At 36.7% G+C, this 15,617-nt stretch overlaps 4 protein-coding genes across 5 annotated transcripts in view; all 4 read right to left on the bottom strand.

The window, feature by feature from the left end:
- Positions 1-6,661: 6,661 nt before the first annotated feature.
- On the bottom strand, positions 6,662-8,888 carry LOC9319400 (salicylate/benzoate carboxyl methyltransferase). 2 transcript variants are annotated; one of them, XM_002883287.2, is made up of 3 exons: positions 8,638-8,888; positions 7,617-8,270; positions 6,662-7,239 (listed from the first exon to the last, which is right to left on the bottom strand). In XM_002883287.2, the coding sequence occupies exons 1-3, from the start codon at positions 8,701-8,703 to the stop codon at positions 6,850-6,852; spliced, it is 1,110 nt and encodes a 369-aa protein (XP_002883333.2). In that variant the 5' UTR covers positions 8,704-8,888; the 3' UTR covers positions 6,662-6,849. The 2 variants fall into 2 exon arrangements, with proteins under 2 accessions (XP_002883333.2, XP_020885901.1); XM_021030242.1 differs by having other exon boundaries at positions 7,617-8,285; positions 8,638-8,722.
- A 1,161-nt stretch (positions 8,889-10,049) lies between these two features.
- Positions 10,050-11,807, bottom strand: LOC9319399 (putative cysteine-rich repeat secretory protein 23). Its single transcript, XM_021030308.1, is given in 3 exon segments — positions 10,050-10,539; positions 10,542-10,563; positions 10,785-11,807. Coding segments are annotated over 3 exon segments (777 nt in total). The 5' UTR covers positions 11,112-11,807; the 3' UTR covers positions 10,050-10,111.
- Positions 11,808-12,692: 885 nt separating this feature from the next.
- Positions 12,693-13,680, bottom strand: LOC9319398 (putative cysteine-rich repeat secretory protein 19). The gene is made up of 2 exons (XM_002883285.2): positions 12,979-13,680; positions 12,693-12,788 (listed from the first exon to the last, which is right to left on the bottom strand). Exons 1-2 carry the CDS (start codon positions 13,333-13,335, stop codon positions 12,759-12,761), a joined length of 387 nt encoding a protein of 128 aa, XP_002883331.1. The 5' UTR covers positions 13,336-13,680; the 3' UTR covers positions 12,693-12,758.
- A 1,096-nt stretch (positions 13,681-14,776) lies between these two features.
- The window catches only part of LOC9319397 (cysteine-rich repeat secretory protein 18), a 2,200-nt gene continuing 1,359 nt past the window's right edge, over positions 14,777-15,617 (bottom strand). The window contains exon 2 of the mRNA XM_002883284.2: positions 14,777-15,305. Coding sequence (XP_002883330.1) covers positions 14,826-15,305 — 480 coding nt within the window. The 3' untranslated portion in view covers positions 14,777-14,825. The remainder of the gene's footprint in view (positions 15,306-15,617) is intronic.

Raw genomic sequence — 15,617 nt, 5'->3', positions numbered from 1 at the left:
GTAAGAACCCAACCACCAACTCCGAGTCCACCTCCAACTCCAACCGCCTGCATCCCCTCTCACAGGCTATGTAGAGACCATAGTATACCCCCCATAGCTCAGCCAGTGGCGCCGAACATACACCAATGTTCAGTGAAAAGCCGCCACGCCAATGTCCAGCACCGTCCCGTAAGACCCCACCCGCGGTAGCCAGCCCTGGATTACCCCGAGAAGCGCCGTCAGTATTCAGCTTCCACCACTCCCCCATCGGTGGTTTCCAAGCAATCATTCTTTCGACTCTCGGACTAGTACCTCTCGTCTCGCGGGACAAACGATCAGCTCTCTCTACTTCAAGTCGCAAGGTCCTTCACAAACTTAACCCTGTCCCTACACTTCCCATTCTCTCCGAAAATATATACGCATCGCCACTTCCAGCCCCACCATACTCCTAAAGAAAATAGTGTAGCCCATGACTCATCCACACCATTTCCCGCAAGCTGCAAGTTCTCGTATAACCATTCCAGAATGGAAGTATTCCAGAATTGGTTGCGCCGACTAGCTGGTACAATCCGGCGCCATATACCGGCAATAGACGGGCAGTCCCGCAACACATGTAAAATTGTTTCCTCTCCTCCTTTGCAAACTTGACAAACGCTTGTATCTCCGAGGTGGCGTCGATGTCTTTCCACATTGGTCATAATGGCCTGATGTCCTACTAGCCATAAAAAAGTTCTCACTCTCTCCGGCGCTACTACCCGCCACACACGATCAAAGAAACTCGACAAATCTGGTCTCGGGTCTCTGTTCCTTGTCAAGAGTGCATATGCAGATTTGACCGTGAATTCACCATTCGCAGTCTCTCCCCATGATAATCTATCTCTAGCTCCGGTGACATTATCAATGACGACCGCCATCAATTGTAGGCGAGCTAAATGTGAGGCGTACGGAGTGATTCTGTTAAAGGTCCAACCCGTACCATCCCGCCAAAGCTCCTTCACCCGCAGCTCCATCTGATCAGTGGGTACGTCCGTAACAACGCTATCCAACAAAGGTTCATTCGATAACCATTTATCCGTCCAGAAACGGACTTCTCTCCCATCCCACACGACCCATCTACTCCCGCGGGTAACCACCTCTTTCAGTCCACCTATTACACTCCTCCAAGTAGATGAACTTGGTCTTTTCGCGTCTATCCAAGTACGATCTTGCAGCCCTCCAACCTTATACTTACTGCGCAAGACTCGTGCCCAAAGACTTGTATGGTCCTTAATTAGTCTCCATCCAACTTTTGAAATCAGTGCTTTATTCATATCTTTAGAGAGTCTAATCCCAAGACCACCCTCCTTCTTTGGCTTACAAACCTTCTTCCAAGCTACCAAGTGTTGTTTTCTTTTTTCAGGTGAACTGCCCCACAAGAAAGACCGAGACACCTTGTCCAGCCCCTCCAAAACTGACGTCGGCAAGGAAATAACACTCATCGTATGTACCGGAATTGAGCTAAGTACCGACTTTGTTAACGTGAGTCTACCCGCAAAACTCAAAGAGCCTCCTTTCCACCCCGCAAGCCGTGATGAAACTCTCGCAAGGACCTCCCCAAACGTTTCTTTATTTATCCTTTTCTGAAGGACCGGCATCCCCAAGTACTTTCCCAACTCCTTCGTTGACTTAATACCGCTCTCTTCGCTGATCAATTTTTCCAAATCCCGGGAGACATTATTTGAGAAAAAAATCTTTGACTTCTCTAAGCTCACTTTCTGGCCTGAGGACACGCAAAAGGTCTCCAAAATTTTGCGTATAACCCGAACTTGAGCTACGGATGCTTCCGCGAAAAGAATAAGATCGTCAGCGAAACAAATATGGGATAGTTTCGGACCTCCTTATGATAGACAAATCGGCTTCCACTCCTTAGCGGCAATCGACCTATCAATCATATGACACAATCTTTCAAGACATAGGACAAAGAGATAGGGAGATAGGGGGTCTCCCTGTCGCAGTCCCCGAGAGGGCTTAAAAGCCTCAGTCTTTTCGCCATTCCATAAAATTGTCATCGATGGCCCAATAACACACTTTAAGATCCATTGTACCCATCGCTCCTCAAAACCCGCAGCTCGTAAGGTCTCCTCCAAAAACTCCCACCGAATTCGGTCATATGCCTTTTCCAAGTCCAACTTTAGAAGCATCCACCCCTTTCTTCCTTTTTTCCTCCGCATTGAGTGCACTGATTCTTGAACAACCACAATGTTGTCTTGACTTAATCTCCCAGGAATAAAACTAGATTGTGCTGGTCCAATTAAATTCCCAATCACCTTCGTTAACCTCAAAACCATTGTCTTAGTAATTATCTTAAACAAGACATTACAAAGACTTATTGGCCTGAATTGAGTAATTCTCTCCGGTTTAGCCACCTTGGCGATAAGAACAACAAGAGCATCATTTGTGTTTTCCGGTAAAACTCCCGTCTCAAAAAACTCCAACACAAACTTCACCACTGATTCCCCCACCGTATCCCAGCAGTCATGGTAAAATAATGGTTGGTATCCATCCGGACCTGGAGCTTTAAATCTACCCATACTCCGGATGGTTTTCCACACCCGAGAATGGCTTACTCAAACATTGAGTCTCCGCTTGTGTAAGCCTCGGAAAACCATCCATAGGCAGCCCATTTAATACTTCCGGAACATCAACTAGAGAATACAGCCGCTGATAGTACTCCACCGCCATTTCCTCAAGTTCTCGAGCATTCGTAACCCAAATATCATCTCCATTCTTCAACATTTCAATCCGATTCTGCCGCCTCCGAATTATTGTTGTTGTATGGAAATATTTTGTATTACGATCACCAAGAGCGATCCACTTCTCTCTTGATTTCTGGTACCATATGGTTTCCTCTTGTTCCAACACCTCATCAAAAGCCTTAATTAAATCGTCTTCCTTGCGTAACAAGTCATCCGATTGAGCTATTTCCAACGCATCTTGAACCGATTTTATCTCCTCCATCAAAGACTCCTTCTTCTTCTTAACATCACCAAAGACATCCCAGTTCCACCTTTTTAATTTAACTCGCAGCTCATCTAAGGCTTCTGGAGTTCTCAAATTATCATCCACGATGCCGTCAACAAGTCTTTAAAACTCGGGTGTTGTAACCATGCCGCCTCAAACCTGAATGGTCGTCTACTCGCATCTCGTATGACGTCGGGACACAGTTGGACGTACAAAGGCGCATGGTCTGAGGCGAGAATTGGTAAATGTGTTACGCTGGCCTCTTGCCACTTCAACCGAGAGTGAGCACAACACATAACCCTATCCAGCCGCTTTGCTACAAAGGTATCTTCACCTCTTCCTCGTTTCCAAGTAAACTTGTTCCCTCGAAAACCCATGTCTATCAAGGATACACTGTTTATCCATTCCCCAAAAGCCAAAGAGTCCGGAGACAATCTACCGTTCCCACCAGACCTTTCATCAACTCGCACAATCGTATTAAAGTCCCCGCCAATTATTATGGGGCCGTTTATACCCTGGATCACCTCTCTTAACTTATCCCAGAGTCCACTCCTCCTACTCACCGACGGAGCTGCGTAAACCACGATAAGATTCAGTTCCTCCTCTCCGTTCTTTATTTTCGCAAAAACAAACTGATCCGATGACTCAACAACTTCAACATCACCGATACCCGATCTCCATACTAGCCATATACCACCACTCTGACCCACAGCCTCCACTCTGAAGACATTTTCGAACCCTAGTCCCTGACAAATCCGCCGTGCTCTGTCTCCACTAGCATGAGTTTCAAACAACGCAAGTATGTCAGTCATAAACTTCTTCAACATATAGCGAATCGCTCTTCGAAAATTGGGTTTATTCGCCCCCCGGCAATTCCATAGCATGCAATCCATCATTAACTTGAGAATTAATAGACACCGAACTACCGGGGCAAATTGTTATGCTTCACGCAGCTCCGCCTCCTTCTCCGGAAACGGCGAGTGCATAACAACCTCCGTACTCAACGATTGATCCGTCAATTCATTATGAGCTGCCACAGTCGACTCGTTCTGGCTCTGTAGCGAATGTACCAGCTCCATTGAAGTCGTAGCTCCATTCGAAAAATTTCCCCCTGGTCTCCCAACACCACTCTTGTCCATTCGCAATCTCTTCCCCGACACACATCGCTCATACTCTTCTGTTACTAGGCCAAATACCAGCCCACGAGCTGGTCTGTTTTGTTGGATATTAAGTTTAGGCCCATTAATACCAACATGTTTAATTCCACCAGCCCACTTCCCTTTGGGCCTACCTTTCAAACCCACATTTCCTTTCCCGCGCCCAGCCTTTTCCACAAAACCTCCTTCCTTTTCAGACACAGCATTCACTCCTTCCTTACTTGGCGCGACATTCTTCCCTTTTCCAAATTGAATCGGGACATTCTCCTTTACCTTATTCGCACCCTGAGATTTCGCAACTTCCCTTATCCCAACCTCTGTGATCTCCTCTTCCAGATTCCCAAATCTGTTAGCAGTCACGACATTCGTTGAGATCTCTTGGAGATTTCTTTCCAAGTCTGATCCTGAATTTCTGTTCCCGGGGCCCACTCGATTCTCCCTCTGCCCCGACTTCCTCCCTGCTCGCCGGACAACCGTGAACCCATCATTCACCACCGGTGATTCACCCGACTCGTCCCTCACCACCGTTTGAGTCGTCTCCTTGACTTGCTCTACCGGTTTTCCTTTATTAGATCAATCATGGGAGTTGGAATGTTTATATAGGAGACTCGAGCGATTTTGGATACGGAGTGGATTTTGTTTTTTATTCGATAATTATTAAAATTGTAGCACTCTTAATTTTCTTGTATACGAAATTCGAGTGATGATATCAGTGTCTAAAAGAAATGTTTTTAGTTTGTAACACACATAGGAGAGGTGTTTTTTTTTTTTTTTTGGATAATTGGTTTGACAGGACAGGAGTTTGGTGTTGAGACTTGGTATTTGCGGCGAGGGGGGAGCAGGGGACAAAGAAAAAGTCAAAGTTGAAAAGCTTAAAACCACACTATTCATACTCTTTCTAACCTAAAATTAATAATAGACAGTAAATCAATTGTTAGGGTTGATATATAATTGCATAGTTAGTGTCACTTATTATATACTCCATCCGTTTCAGTTTAGTTGTCGTTTTAGGATTTAAATTTTGTTTCATAATAGTTGTCGTTTTAGGTTTTCAATGCAAATGTTTGGTGAAAATTCTAGTTTTATCTCTATTGTTTTAATGTTTTGGCCAATAAATTTTTTTATAAATTATATTAATAAAGGATAAAACAGAAAATTTAATGTTTTTCTTAATTTGTGTGAAAAAACTTTAAACGACAACTAAAACGAAACGGAGGGAGTATTAGGTAACTTTATTAACAGTTTGTGATTCAGACTCATTAAAACTGCCATTATTATTCAGACTCATTACGATCGATGACCTTTATTTCCTAATCAACTATACAACGATGATGTGTCATATTAGGATGATGGTTTATAACACAGATATGTGGCCATATAGTGTGCATAATTGTTGATCTCTGATTCGATAATTTCATTTCCGAAATGAGCAACGAGCATTTAGATTGTTTTTTTTAATCTCAATTGTCTACAATGCTCGTTAGACATTGTGAAACTTTCAACTCGTGTAGCTAGAGGTCGAGGGTCAATTTTGATTGCGTAGTGGATTTAATCAAAACTTTGCGTGGGGTTACAACCCGTCGACTCTTTGGACAACCATTGATTTTGTGATAAGTCCAACACAATCACTTATATACATGTGGTAAAATTTGTTCATCTATTTCTCCAATTTTGCAGCAATCTAATTGTGGAAAATGGAGGCTTGAGTTTAGGGTGTAGGAAAAAATACCTCAAAAATCTAAAAATTTGAAATCCCAACAAAAGAAATTAGAAGACAAAAAATCTAAAATCTTGTAATCCCAACAAAAGATATTAGGAAAAAAAAACAAGTCTTCTTACCAACAGTGAACCAGACATATTACACTATACAATTGATTTTTGACAATAATTTTTTTTTTTACAGTAAATAAATTTGTTGGATCCATGTGGTCTTGGGGTAGTTGCAACTGGTGTCCTATTCCCTAAACTCGCCTAAAAGTTTTTTCACATTTATAATTCAGGGATATGTTTTATTTCGTTTGATCCCAAAGCAATATATAAGGATATAAGGGAACATAAAACATCATGAAAAGACTTAGAAGACACGATCAAAGAGACTATTGCTTTTTTTGTTTGAATGATATGAAATTTACGAATGCACATATTTTAGAATTGTATAAACAAAACTACACACAAATCAATTTAAAACAAAATATAGTAAACCCACACTTTACTATTTCTCTCTTGTTCTTTTTTTGCTTAATATAATATATGAATTTAATTTAACAAAAGGGATCGATGCATGGACACTAGACATTCAGAAATGTCAAGATCCAAGCCAAACTATTTCAATCATCACAATACATAACATACTTTTTTATGTTAATAGCTTACTTTATTACTCATTTTGTTTTATTTTAAATGATATTCAAGGTTTTTACAATAAATAAATTAAGAAATCATTAAAAAAAAAGAATTCTAAATTCAAACACAACTTATTATATATCTAAAACAATTTGATACAAAGGGAGTACTAAAACTGAGAATTTACAAAATAAGGCATGTAGCTGTTTTATTGAGATAGATACTGACATATATTAAACACACATTTAAAGCACAACAATACATAACAGGGAAATTAAAAGCACAATAAATAACATATTAATTGGCTTTGTTGGCCAATCCTCACCAAGGATCATTATTTTTCATCAATTATTGGTAGACCGACAATCCTTCACTTCCTAGTTAACGAAACAAAGAAATTAACGGTTGGTTTGTTGCGCAAGGTATCATAACGTCGGCCTGCATGATATATATACTTCTCAAACAGCCGATCGATAATGGCGTCTCCAAAATGAGCAACAAGCATTGGTTCAATGATGGATCTTGCCAGGTTAGCCCTCTTTTTAACCACTTCAAATCGACGTGAATGGTCCACATCATCATCACAATCATCTTTCACTTCACTACGACCAGTTTTGTACGAAAAGAGAAGCCCAAATATTGTCTCAAAATTGTTGATCTCGAATGAGCCCTCGTTGTCGATAACTTCCTTCACCTCACTTTCATCAGGATTGTAATACGGCAAATTGAAAGATTCCAAATCTGATTCCTTCACAACTCCCTGCACACTCAAAACATTCCTCCATAATATTATTGTAACTACTACGATCAGGGCTTTAATCTCATCATGAAAGTGTGCATTCACCCAATATTTTTGATTTTAAAAAAAAAACAGCTAACTTGATATTTAAATAAATTTTGTGTCCATAAATATCTTACAACATTAATTAAATTAAATTTTGACTTAAAAATTGTACATAATAACTGGCAAATAGTTATCATTACAAAATATTCAAATTAGAGTTACTAACTTATTATATAGATTATTACTATAGAAGGAGATTAATTAACGTACTCTCATCTAAAAGAAATCATGAATTAAGGTCCAGAATTTTTTGGTTACCAAAACAAATTAAGAAGTCTGATTATAGTGAGTACCTCAGACACCAAATCGAGGAGGGAATCAGATACCAACGACCAATCTTTGAAACAATCTTTAGATAAAGGGTCCAAAGTTTTTCTGCCCACTAAAGTGAGAGCCATGCGTCCACTAGGCATTGTCTCTTCCGCACGCATTCTTAGAAACGTTGAGAAATCATTCTTAAACTGATTCAAATAACTCTCGTACAAACTTGGAGGGCATGGACTTCTAAGATACACGTTCTTCTTATTTTCCTCAAGCCCATCAGGAACTTTAGAAAGCCAGTGGAGACAAAAAGATGAATGGACAAAATGAAGAGACTTGCTTGGGAAAAGCCTTGTGTAGAATGAGCCTGGAGATCCTGAGACAAAGCACTTTCCTTTAATATTCATCTTCAGTTTCTCGTGGAAGGAAGGGATCAACTTGAAAGTTGTGTTGAAGTCGTTGTCTGGAAGATCGTTCAGACAACAATCGATCTCGGGTGGGTTTTGACCCTTTTGTTGGTATGTTGTTATGATTGTGTTAACGATTTCAGACATAACCAAGAACGTGTTTTCTCCGGAAGAACATCCCAAGTCGGCCACTTTGATGCACCCAGGAAAATCCATTTTCACTATCATTTCGTTTACGCTCTTCACCACCTCCGGTTTTGCATCAGAAGTAATACTTTTCTAAGAAGTTAAAAACTGAAATTAAATTATATTATGAATAAGCTTGAATCAACAAAAGATACTCGCATTTGATGCCATAAAAAGAAAGAATAAAAAGAAAAATAAATAAAAAACCTTAAAGATATAATTAATTATATGATATGCCATTAAATTATGGTAAAAGATACAGTTTTCTTTAATTAATGAAGATTTTTTCTCATTTTCTTAGAAACACTTACAAATTAGTTTAATCATTCACGTAGCACGGGACATCATTATATATAGAAAAGTATTTATTCAAATCATTAACTAGTATATATTGATATGCAATATATATTTGCCAAAACTTAACTATGGTTCATATGTTATAGATAAGACAAGTACTTACCTGCGCCTCAGAATTATTAGCATAACTGTGTTCTCCATCTCCACCCTTCATGCTAAGAACACCCATTAGAGAGTCCTTAGTATTTATAACACAATTTTATTTGGTTGGATGAAATGATGAAAGTCGACATTGGGGTACAAATATATAAACACAAAAGGGGTGCCAAGTAAGACCTTCGGGAAGACATGAATTATGGACGAAAACATATGGATCCTGGAAATTAAATCTTTCAAATCCTTTTTATTAATGAATCTTTCAAATCTTTTTTATTAATGAAAGGGTCTGATTTTTCTATATTTAATGTGTGCGTTATTCAATGTTTTTTTTTTTTGGTTTTTTTCTTTATCGTGCTGACAAAAAAAATACAGTAAAAGCTATAGATATTGCAACTACAATACGATATTTTGTTAATATATCGATATATTAATTCATCTGAGAAACTAATTTGGAGATTTTATCGAGTATTAATTTTTATAGAGGATATATTGTAGTTTGCTTTTTTTTTTTACTCTTATGCTATTAAACTGATTTGAATACAAATCAATTTTGTGATGGAGATTAGTAAAAGAAAGAGTATATGTTAGTTCAAAATATGCTCCCTACGTTTTAGTTAGATATTTTAGATAAAAGTGCCAGATTTAAGAAATACTTTGAAAGTTTGAATTGTAATAATTTTGTTGTTTTCGACATTAAAATCAGAAATTAAAACCCAACCTAAAATATTCAACCAATAGTAAAATATATTGCAGAATATTAATGATTACAAAAGTAAAATATATTTTTATTATTTCGAGAGTTACTTTTGTATTTTATAAAATCTGATATGAACGGTCCAATTTCGAGTTGATAAGCAGAGGGGATATCAATCATACATGTTCATGGGCATGAACTTTTGGAAAACGAACAAAAACCATTCTCTGAGTATCTTCCCCAAATGGGATTGAGGTCCTTGATTATCCGATCAAGAAGCAGGAGCTAGGTAGAGTTCCAAAACGAAAAATGTCGTAATCCTTCCCTTTCTCAGATGTTCTCGGGAGTACGGAGGCAGGGACTTGAACTTTAGGAATATCATTCTCTAAAAACGAAGGGTTTCCATTTTCTTGAGATTATGTAGGGAATATTTGAATCTGACTGCCCGACAAAGAGGTGGACCAATGTTTGGTATAGAAGAAATAGGAACCGTGATCAAAGAGTTCAAAACCTTTGAATATCGCTCTCTTACTCTCTATCCATACCATATAGAAGAAGAAAACTTGTATCGATTTTTATCCACTGTTACATTCTTAGTGGTTAGTGGTCCTTTTTTATAATGCGCATAGTCATTCATTCTTTGATTAAACATCTATTGCAAATAGACTAAAAAGGTGTGTTTTACAAAATAAATCACAAAGGGTAAATTACATTTAATTATTATTCGCTGAAAACAGTTATTCAAACACAACAAATATATGCATATATATATATGAAGCTCATATTAACTAGTCGTAAGTTTTACAAAGGGGTAAAGCTCATACCTAAAATTACAACTTGTACTCAAAAATCTTCCTCCTTGTTTACCGTTGCAGCATTTGGGAAACTTCGCAAGAATCCAGTTCAAACACACACTACAATTTTTTATTGATAAGTCTTGTGTACACTGCACCATTGCGTACAATTTCATCTTCCCGAGACTTTCCTCCCCTGTTGCATATAAGTAATTTTTCTTGTTGGGGATGTTTTCTTTACTACTTGCTTTCTCCTTCAGCTTATAGAGGAGAGCCCTCGTCTTCTCGTTGAACGAATTTGTATCACCGCTCACATCCTTTGCATTGGAAATATAGAAATTGTTCTGGTAATCGATCTTGCCATACGTATGAAACGTTAAAATTGTGAGAACACAGTTGTCGTACCATATTATTCTTTGTTGTTGGGACATCTTCTACTAACCTGTCATATATACATATCAAGAACTATTGTTTTCTTTGGTACTATATAATATGTATTGTTTCGTTTGGTACTATTGTTAAAATGCAAATCAACAACTAAACCACACCCAATATAGTATCAGGATGAAAAGGTGTAACCAAAAACTAATGTACATGTGTGTGTGCGCGCATTTGTATATGTAAGTATGTGACAGCTAATCAACAATATTCAAATGACGTTACCCCAGAGAAGGCGGTATCAAGGCAAGAGCGGCACTTGGATGTGGAGGAGTCCCCCCGGCACTGGAGCTTGACGTAGATGGAATTATCACCGCTAAAAACGACAACGTCGCCTAAAATTGAGATAGAAATCATTTGGATGAGATTGTTAAGATCTCTCTCGTCTTTACTACCTGACTTGTATGTTCCTTGACGATTAAGGCATATGTGGTGTAGATACTCATTTGTTTGGTTTAGGGACAAAACACACTGTACAAAAGAGAGTTGCATGGCCACCATGGCCAAGATAGGGACCGAAAAGAGTCGTTTTGTTACAAAGGATGAAGACATTGTTTGGATTTTGATATGTACCGGATGGAGGATGTTTGCTTTGTTATATAGATTGTGAAGAAGTTGGGATGATTATATAGGAGACTGCAGAAATCGATACTGAATGGCAATGTTTTTTTACTTTATTTGATAATTATGAGAAGAGTACTTAATTTAGTTTTTATTTTGTGGCTACATTATACTAAATTTGATTGCTCAATTCAGTTTTTAGAAGTTATTTTTATCGGTAATTGACAGGGGATATATGTTGGGGGGTTGAGACTTGGTATTTGCGGCGAGTGAAGTGGAGGACCGATGAACAAGTCAAAATTAATCATATTTGTACACTAACAGCCTCCATGCAAATAATATACATCTAGAATAACTTACTGCTGTATATTTATAACTCTAGAATAACTTGCAAATTTTATCAAAAAAAAAGAAAAAGAATAACTTGCAAATGATCATATACAAACCTGGAGAGTGCAAGGAGTGTAGATGTATCTCTTAAACGTCAAAACTAAATCTCCTTAATTTCAATGACTTCATAACAATGTCAACCACCTCCTTATATTGTGTGAGTAGTTTAATTATTATTATTTATTTTTTTCGTTGAGTTTATAAATATTATTGAAATGAAGGTTTAGGAATTACAAGGAGCAAAACCATAAAATAGTAGTTTAATTCTTTTCTTTTTTAAACTAGGATCGGACCCACGGTCCACCGCGGAAGAATATTGGTTTACATACGTTACGTTTAATATTGTGTGTGTTTTTTAGTAGAACGAATCGTGTAGTATACTTATAAATATTCATAATAACGAATTGTAGAGAAAATGTAAAATTGTTTATAAATATACCCATCGTATTAATTATGATTTACAAAATAGAATTTTGTGTTTTAAAATTCTAAAATTAGACGATTCATGGGAATTAGAGCAGTCAAAATAGGTCAAAAACCGCGGGTCGAGCCCACATCATCTCACTATGGGGCAGATTTGGGAAAATATATTAAACCCGCAAATAAGCGGGCCACATGGATTAATTCGCAGTGGGTCATAGGTTTAATCGGTTTTCATCCGCGGGTTGGCGGATCAGCCCGCATATTAGTATTTATTGATAAAATTATAATTTATTCAACATGTGGTAATTTAAACAAACTTTTAATAGTATTTTGATTTATTTATTTATTTTAGTAGTATTTTAAATTTTGGTTACTTTAAAATTATTTAAACAAAATCCATGGACAATCCCGCAAATCCGCATACATTCGCGGGACGGGTTTGTATTTCATATATGCTATCCGCGGGTCGTGCTGACCGACTAACTACAAGTCAAAATATTTTTTGTCTATCACAAAACGGATTTAACGGGACGAATCAACTCGCTTTGACAGTTCTAATGGGAATATTATTTAGTCATACAACAAAATGAAGTTTGGACATAGTAATAATAGAATATGTATCTTATTTGTTAGATTAGAGATTGAAAGATGAAGTATAATGATTAAAAATTAATTATTATTTTTCATGATTCACAAAATTTAATAAATACTTATCATCTTGTTGAATAATTCTAAAATCATATTCAAGAAATCTTTATAAATTGAAAATTAAACTTCTTTGGTAAGCTATAGGTATGAAAATATCATAATTTCGATTTAATCTAATTAAATTCTCGGACATCTCTTACGAAGAAGCTGCCGTAAACATTTTGCATGTTAAAGCCACAGGCCCACTATCAATATCAACATTGCATGGAATAATTTACATATAAGATATAGTTTCTCTTGTTTATATTTATCTTTTAGATCTAAGCATAAATGACATGTCACGCATATTTATACATTATGTGAAAGCTTGCTTATTAGTAATACTCAAGTATGTTACCTCATAACCGGCGGTGACAACGCAGGACTGGCACTTGGGCCCGCGAGAGTCGACACGGCACTGGTAAGTGATGGCGACCATATCAGGTTCTTTACCGTAGGCCTTCATGCTGAAACCAGTACGAAACCCATACGAATTTTTATCTTTATTTGAAAAGCTTTGGATGATATCATCGAGGGATTTCTCGTACTCGCTTCCCGGCTTGTATTTCCCTAGACTGACTAAGCATTTGTGGTGGAGATACGAATTGGTAAGGTTGAGTGAAGAAACGCTGTGTACAAGGAGGAGTTGTGTGGTCACCACGACGACGGTAAGGTAAAGAACAAAGCGTTTTGATATAGATGATGACGAATACATTGTTTTGGATTGATTTTCTATTTTTGTTTCCAAGAGGGGTGGTTTTGTATAGATTTTTAGCGTTGAGACTGATGTTTATGTAGGAGACTCGGGAAGAACTTTGTGGCAACAAGAAGGCCGACGAAAAAGTAAAAGCTCCAAGGTGTGACTGAGTTCAAACAATTACAATCACACGATTCTACGATGACGACCTGAAATGAAGGAATTGTTGATTTCTATAATTACAAGATTTTTTGTTTTTTTGTCCAACATGGTCGATTCCAATATTCAGATTTCATCTAATAGTATATATTTGCTAATTTATCATGTTTTTGTGTTTCTATATAATATATGTATCAAAGAAAATTGCTTAATTTAAAATGCTTAAAAGCTAGATCCTGAGATAGAAAGTCTAAAACAGATTAACGAGGAAAACTCTACAAACAAGAGAAGAGAGGCAGTTATGGTTGAACATAGTTGCATATTATACAAAAATGGCCAAACCCATAGAAAATTTAACTTTTATAAGAATTTCAAAATTTATGTGATATACATCATATAGTTGGCTATCTTTTTCACATTTGAATATTCGGTTACTCGGATCGGATTTTCGAGATCCTCTAAACAGTTAAATTTGTTCATTTAGGGAATGTCGGATATGCTCGTAGAACTGTAGAGCATCAAGTAGGTGACTCTTTCATTAAGGGAATAATCGAATTACCTTTGCTTCTCCCCCCGCCTCTTACAAACGAAGATGGTACGTTAAAGTAGCATAGTTGGGACGGTCTCTGGAAGGAAATATGAGTTTGTTCTCTGATATAGTGTTTTAGTCAATTAAATTCCTAATGCACTAATAATCCCATGGTTAAAGTACTTAGGATCAAACCACAAAGAGCAATCAATTAACTCATCATCAAGAATACACAAGTTCACTTAATCTAAGCTTAACAAGAGTTTGATTTTGGTTTTCAAATACAAACTTAACTAAACAAAGTAATTATAATCAAATAATACAAATCAAAGCAAAAGACAACAATATTCAAAAGACTAACACAATTCAAAATCAAACAAAGCGGTTTGAAAATAGATAAAAGGCGAATTCCCGGGTTAAGGTATTCGATAAAGATGATCAAGACATGATTTATGGAGCTTAATACAACTCCTAACAACTGATCCTTCGGTTATAGATCACCAAACAAGACTCATTCATTTGCATGATATTAATCACTTTACTAATCATCAACAATTTTCAAAGGAAATCAAATGATCAATAAGCATTAATAACAAATCTATCTAGCCATTAATCACCCTAGTCAACAATTTCCAAAGTTAAAGAATGAAAATTCAAAAATTAATTATATAGAATCGTTTACTTAAAGAAATTTACTTCAACTACATCATATGATATTTTACTAAATAATAGAAAGAAAAAAATCACGTTAAATAAGGGGAAATTTGAAGCTAAAAAGAAAAGAAAAAATATATTCTAAAAGCAACATGTTCAAATTGCTCTAGAACTTGGTGTAGTAAGGACCCTTCGGGTTAATAAAAGGGTAAAGCTCATACCTAAAGTTACAGTTTCTACTCAAAACTCTTACTCCTTGTTTACTTTTCCAGCATTTTTGAAAATGCACTATATAATATAGCATACACTCATTACAACCTTGAACAGATAAGTCAGCCGAACACTGCACCATTCCGTATAGATTCTTCGTCCCCAGTCTCTTCTCCCCCGCCGCATACAGTACCGGTTTTTTTATACCTTCTATGTTTTTATCTATTTTAGTGACGGCCATCTTTGTCAGATTGTTGAGGAGATGCAACCTTTCTTCTAAAGGAATTGAATTGCCGATCAGGTTCTTCGCGCTGGGCATACAGAAGTTGTCGTCGTAATTAATCTGCCCAGAAGTATCTGACGAAGAAAACTCCACAAGACATTGGTCGTACCATATTATTGCCCCTTTATCTCTCGGACATCTCTTACGAAGAAGCTATCATAAACATTTTGCATATTAACGCCACAGGCGAACAATCAATATCAACATTGAATGGACTAATTTACATATAAGATGTAGTATCTCTTGTAAATATTTATCTTTTAGATCTAAGCATAATGACATGTCACCAGGGTTATTTTAAAAAATGTGGCCTTAATATTTAAGGTACCAAATTTATTTATATTTAACTTTATATATTTTTAATATTAGTTACATTGTATACAAAGTAAAATGAATTTTTTTGAAAAAAATAAGCTTTAAATTTTTTTTTTCAGAGAATATGTTCAAATACTATATTTTAACAAA

This window comes from Arabidopsis lyrata (assembly GCF_000004255.2).
Source record: "Arabidopsis lyrata subsp. lyrata unplaced genomic scaffold ARALYscaffold_3, whole genome shotgun sequence".
Lineage (NCBI taxonomy): Eukaryota > Viridiplantae > Streptophyta > Magnoliopsida > Brassicales > Brassicaceae > Arabidopsis > Arabidopsis lyrata.
This window is presented reverse-complemented; position numbering and strand designations above follow the sequence as displayed.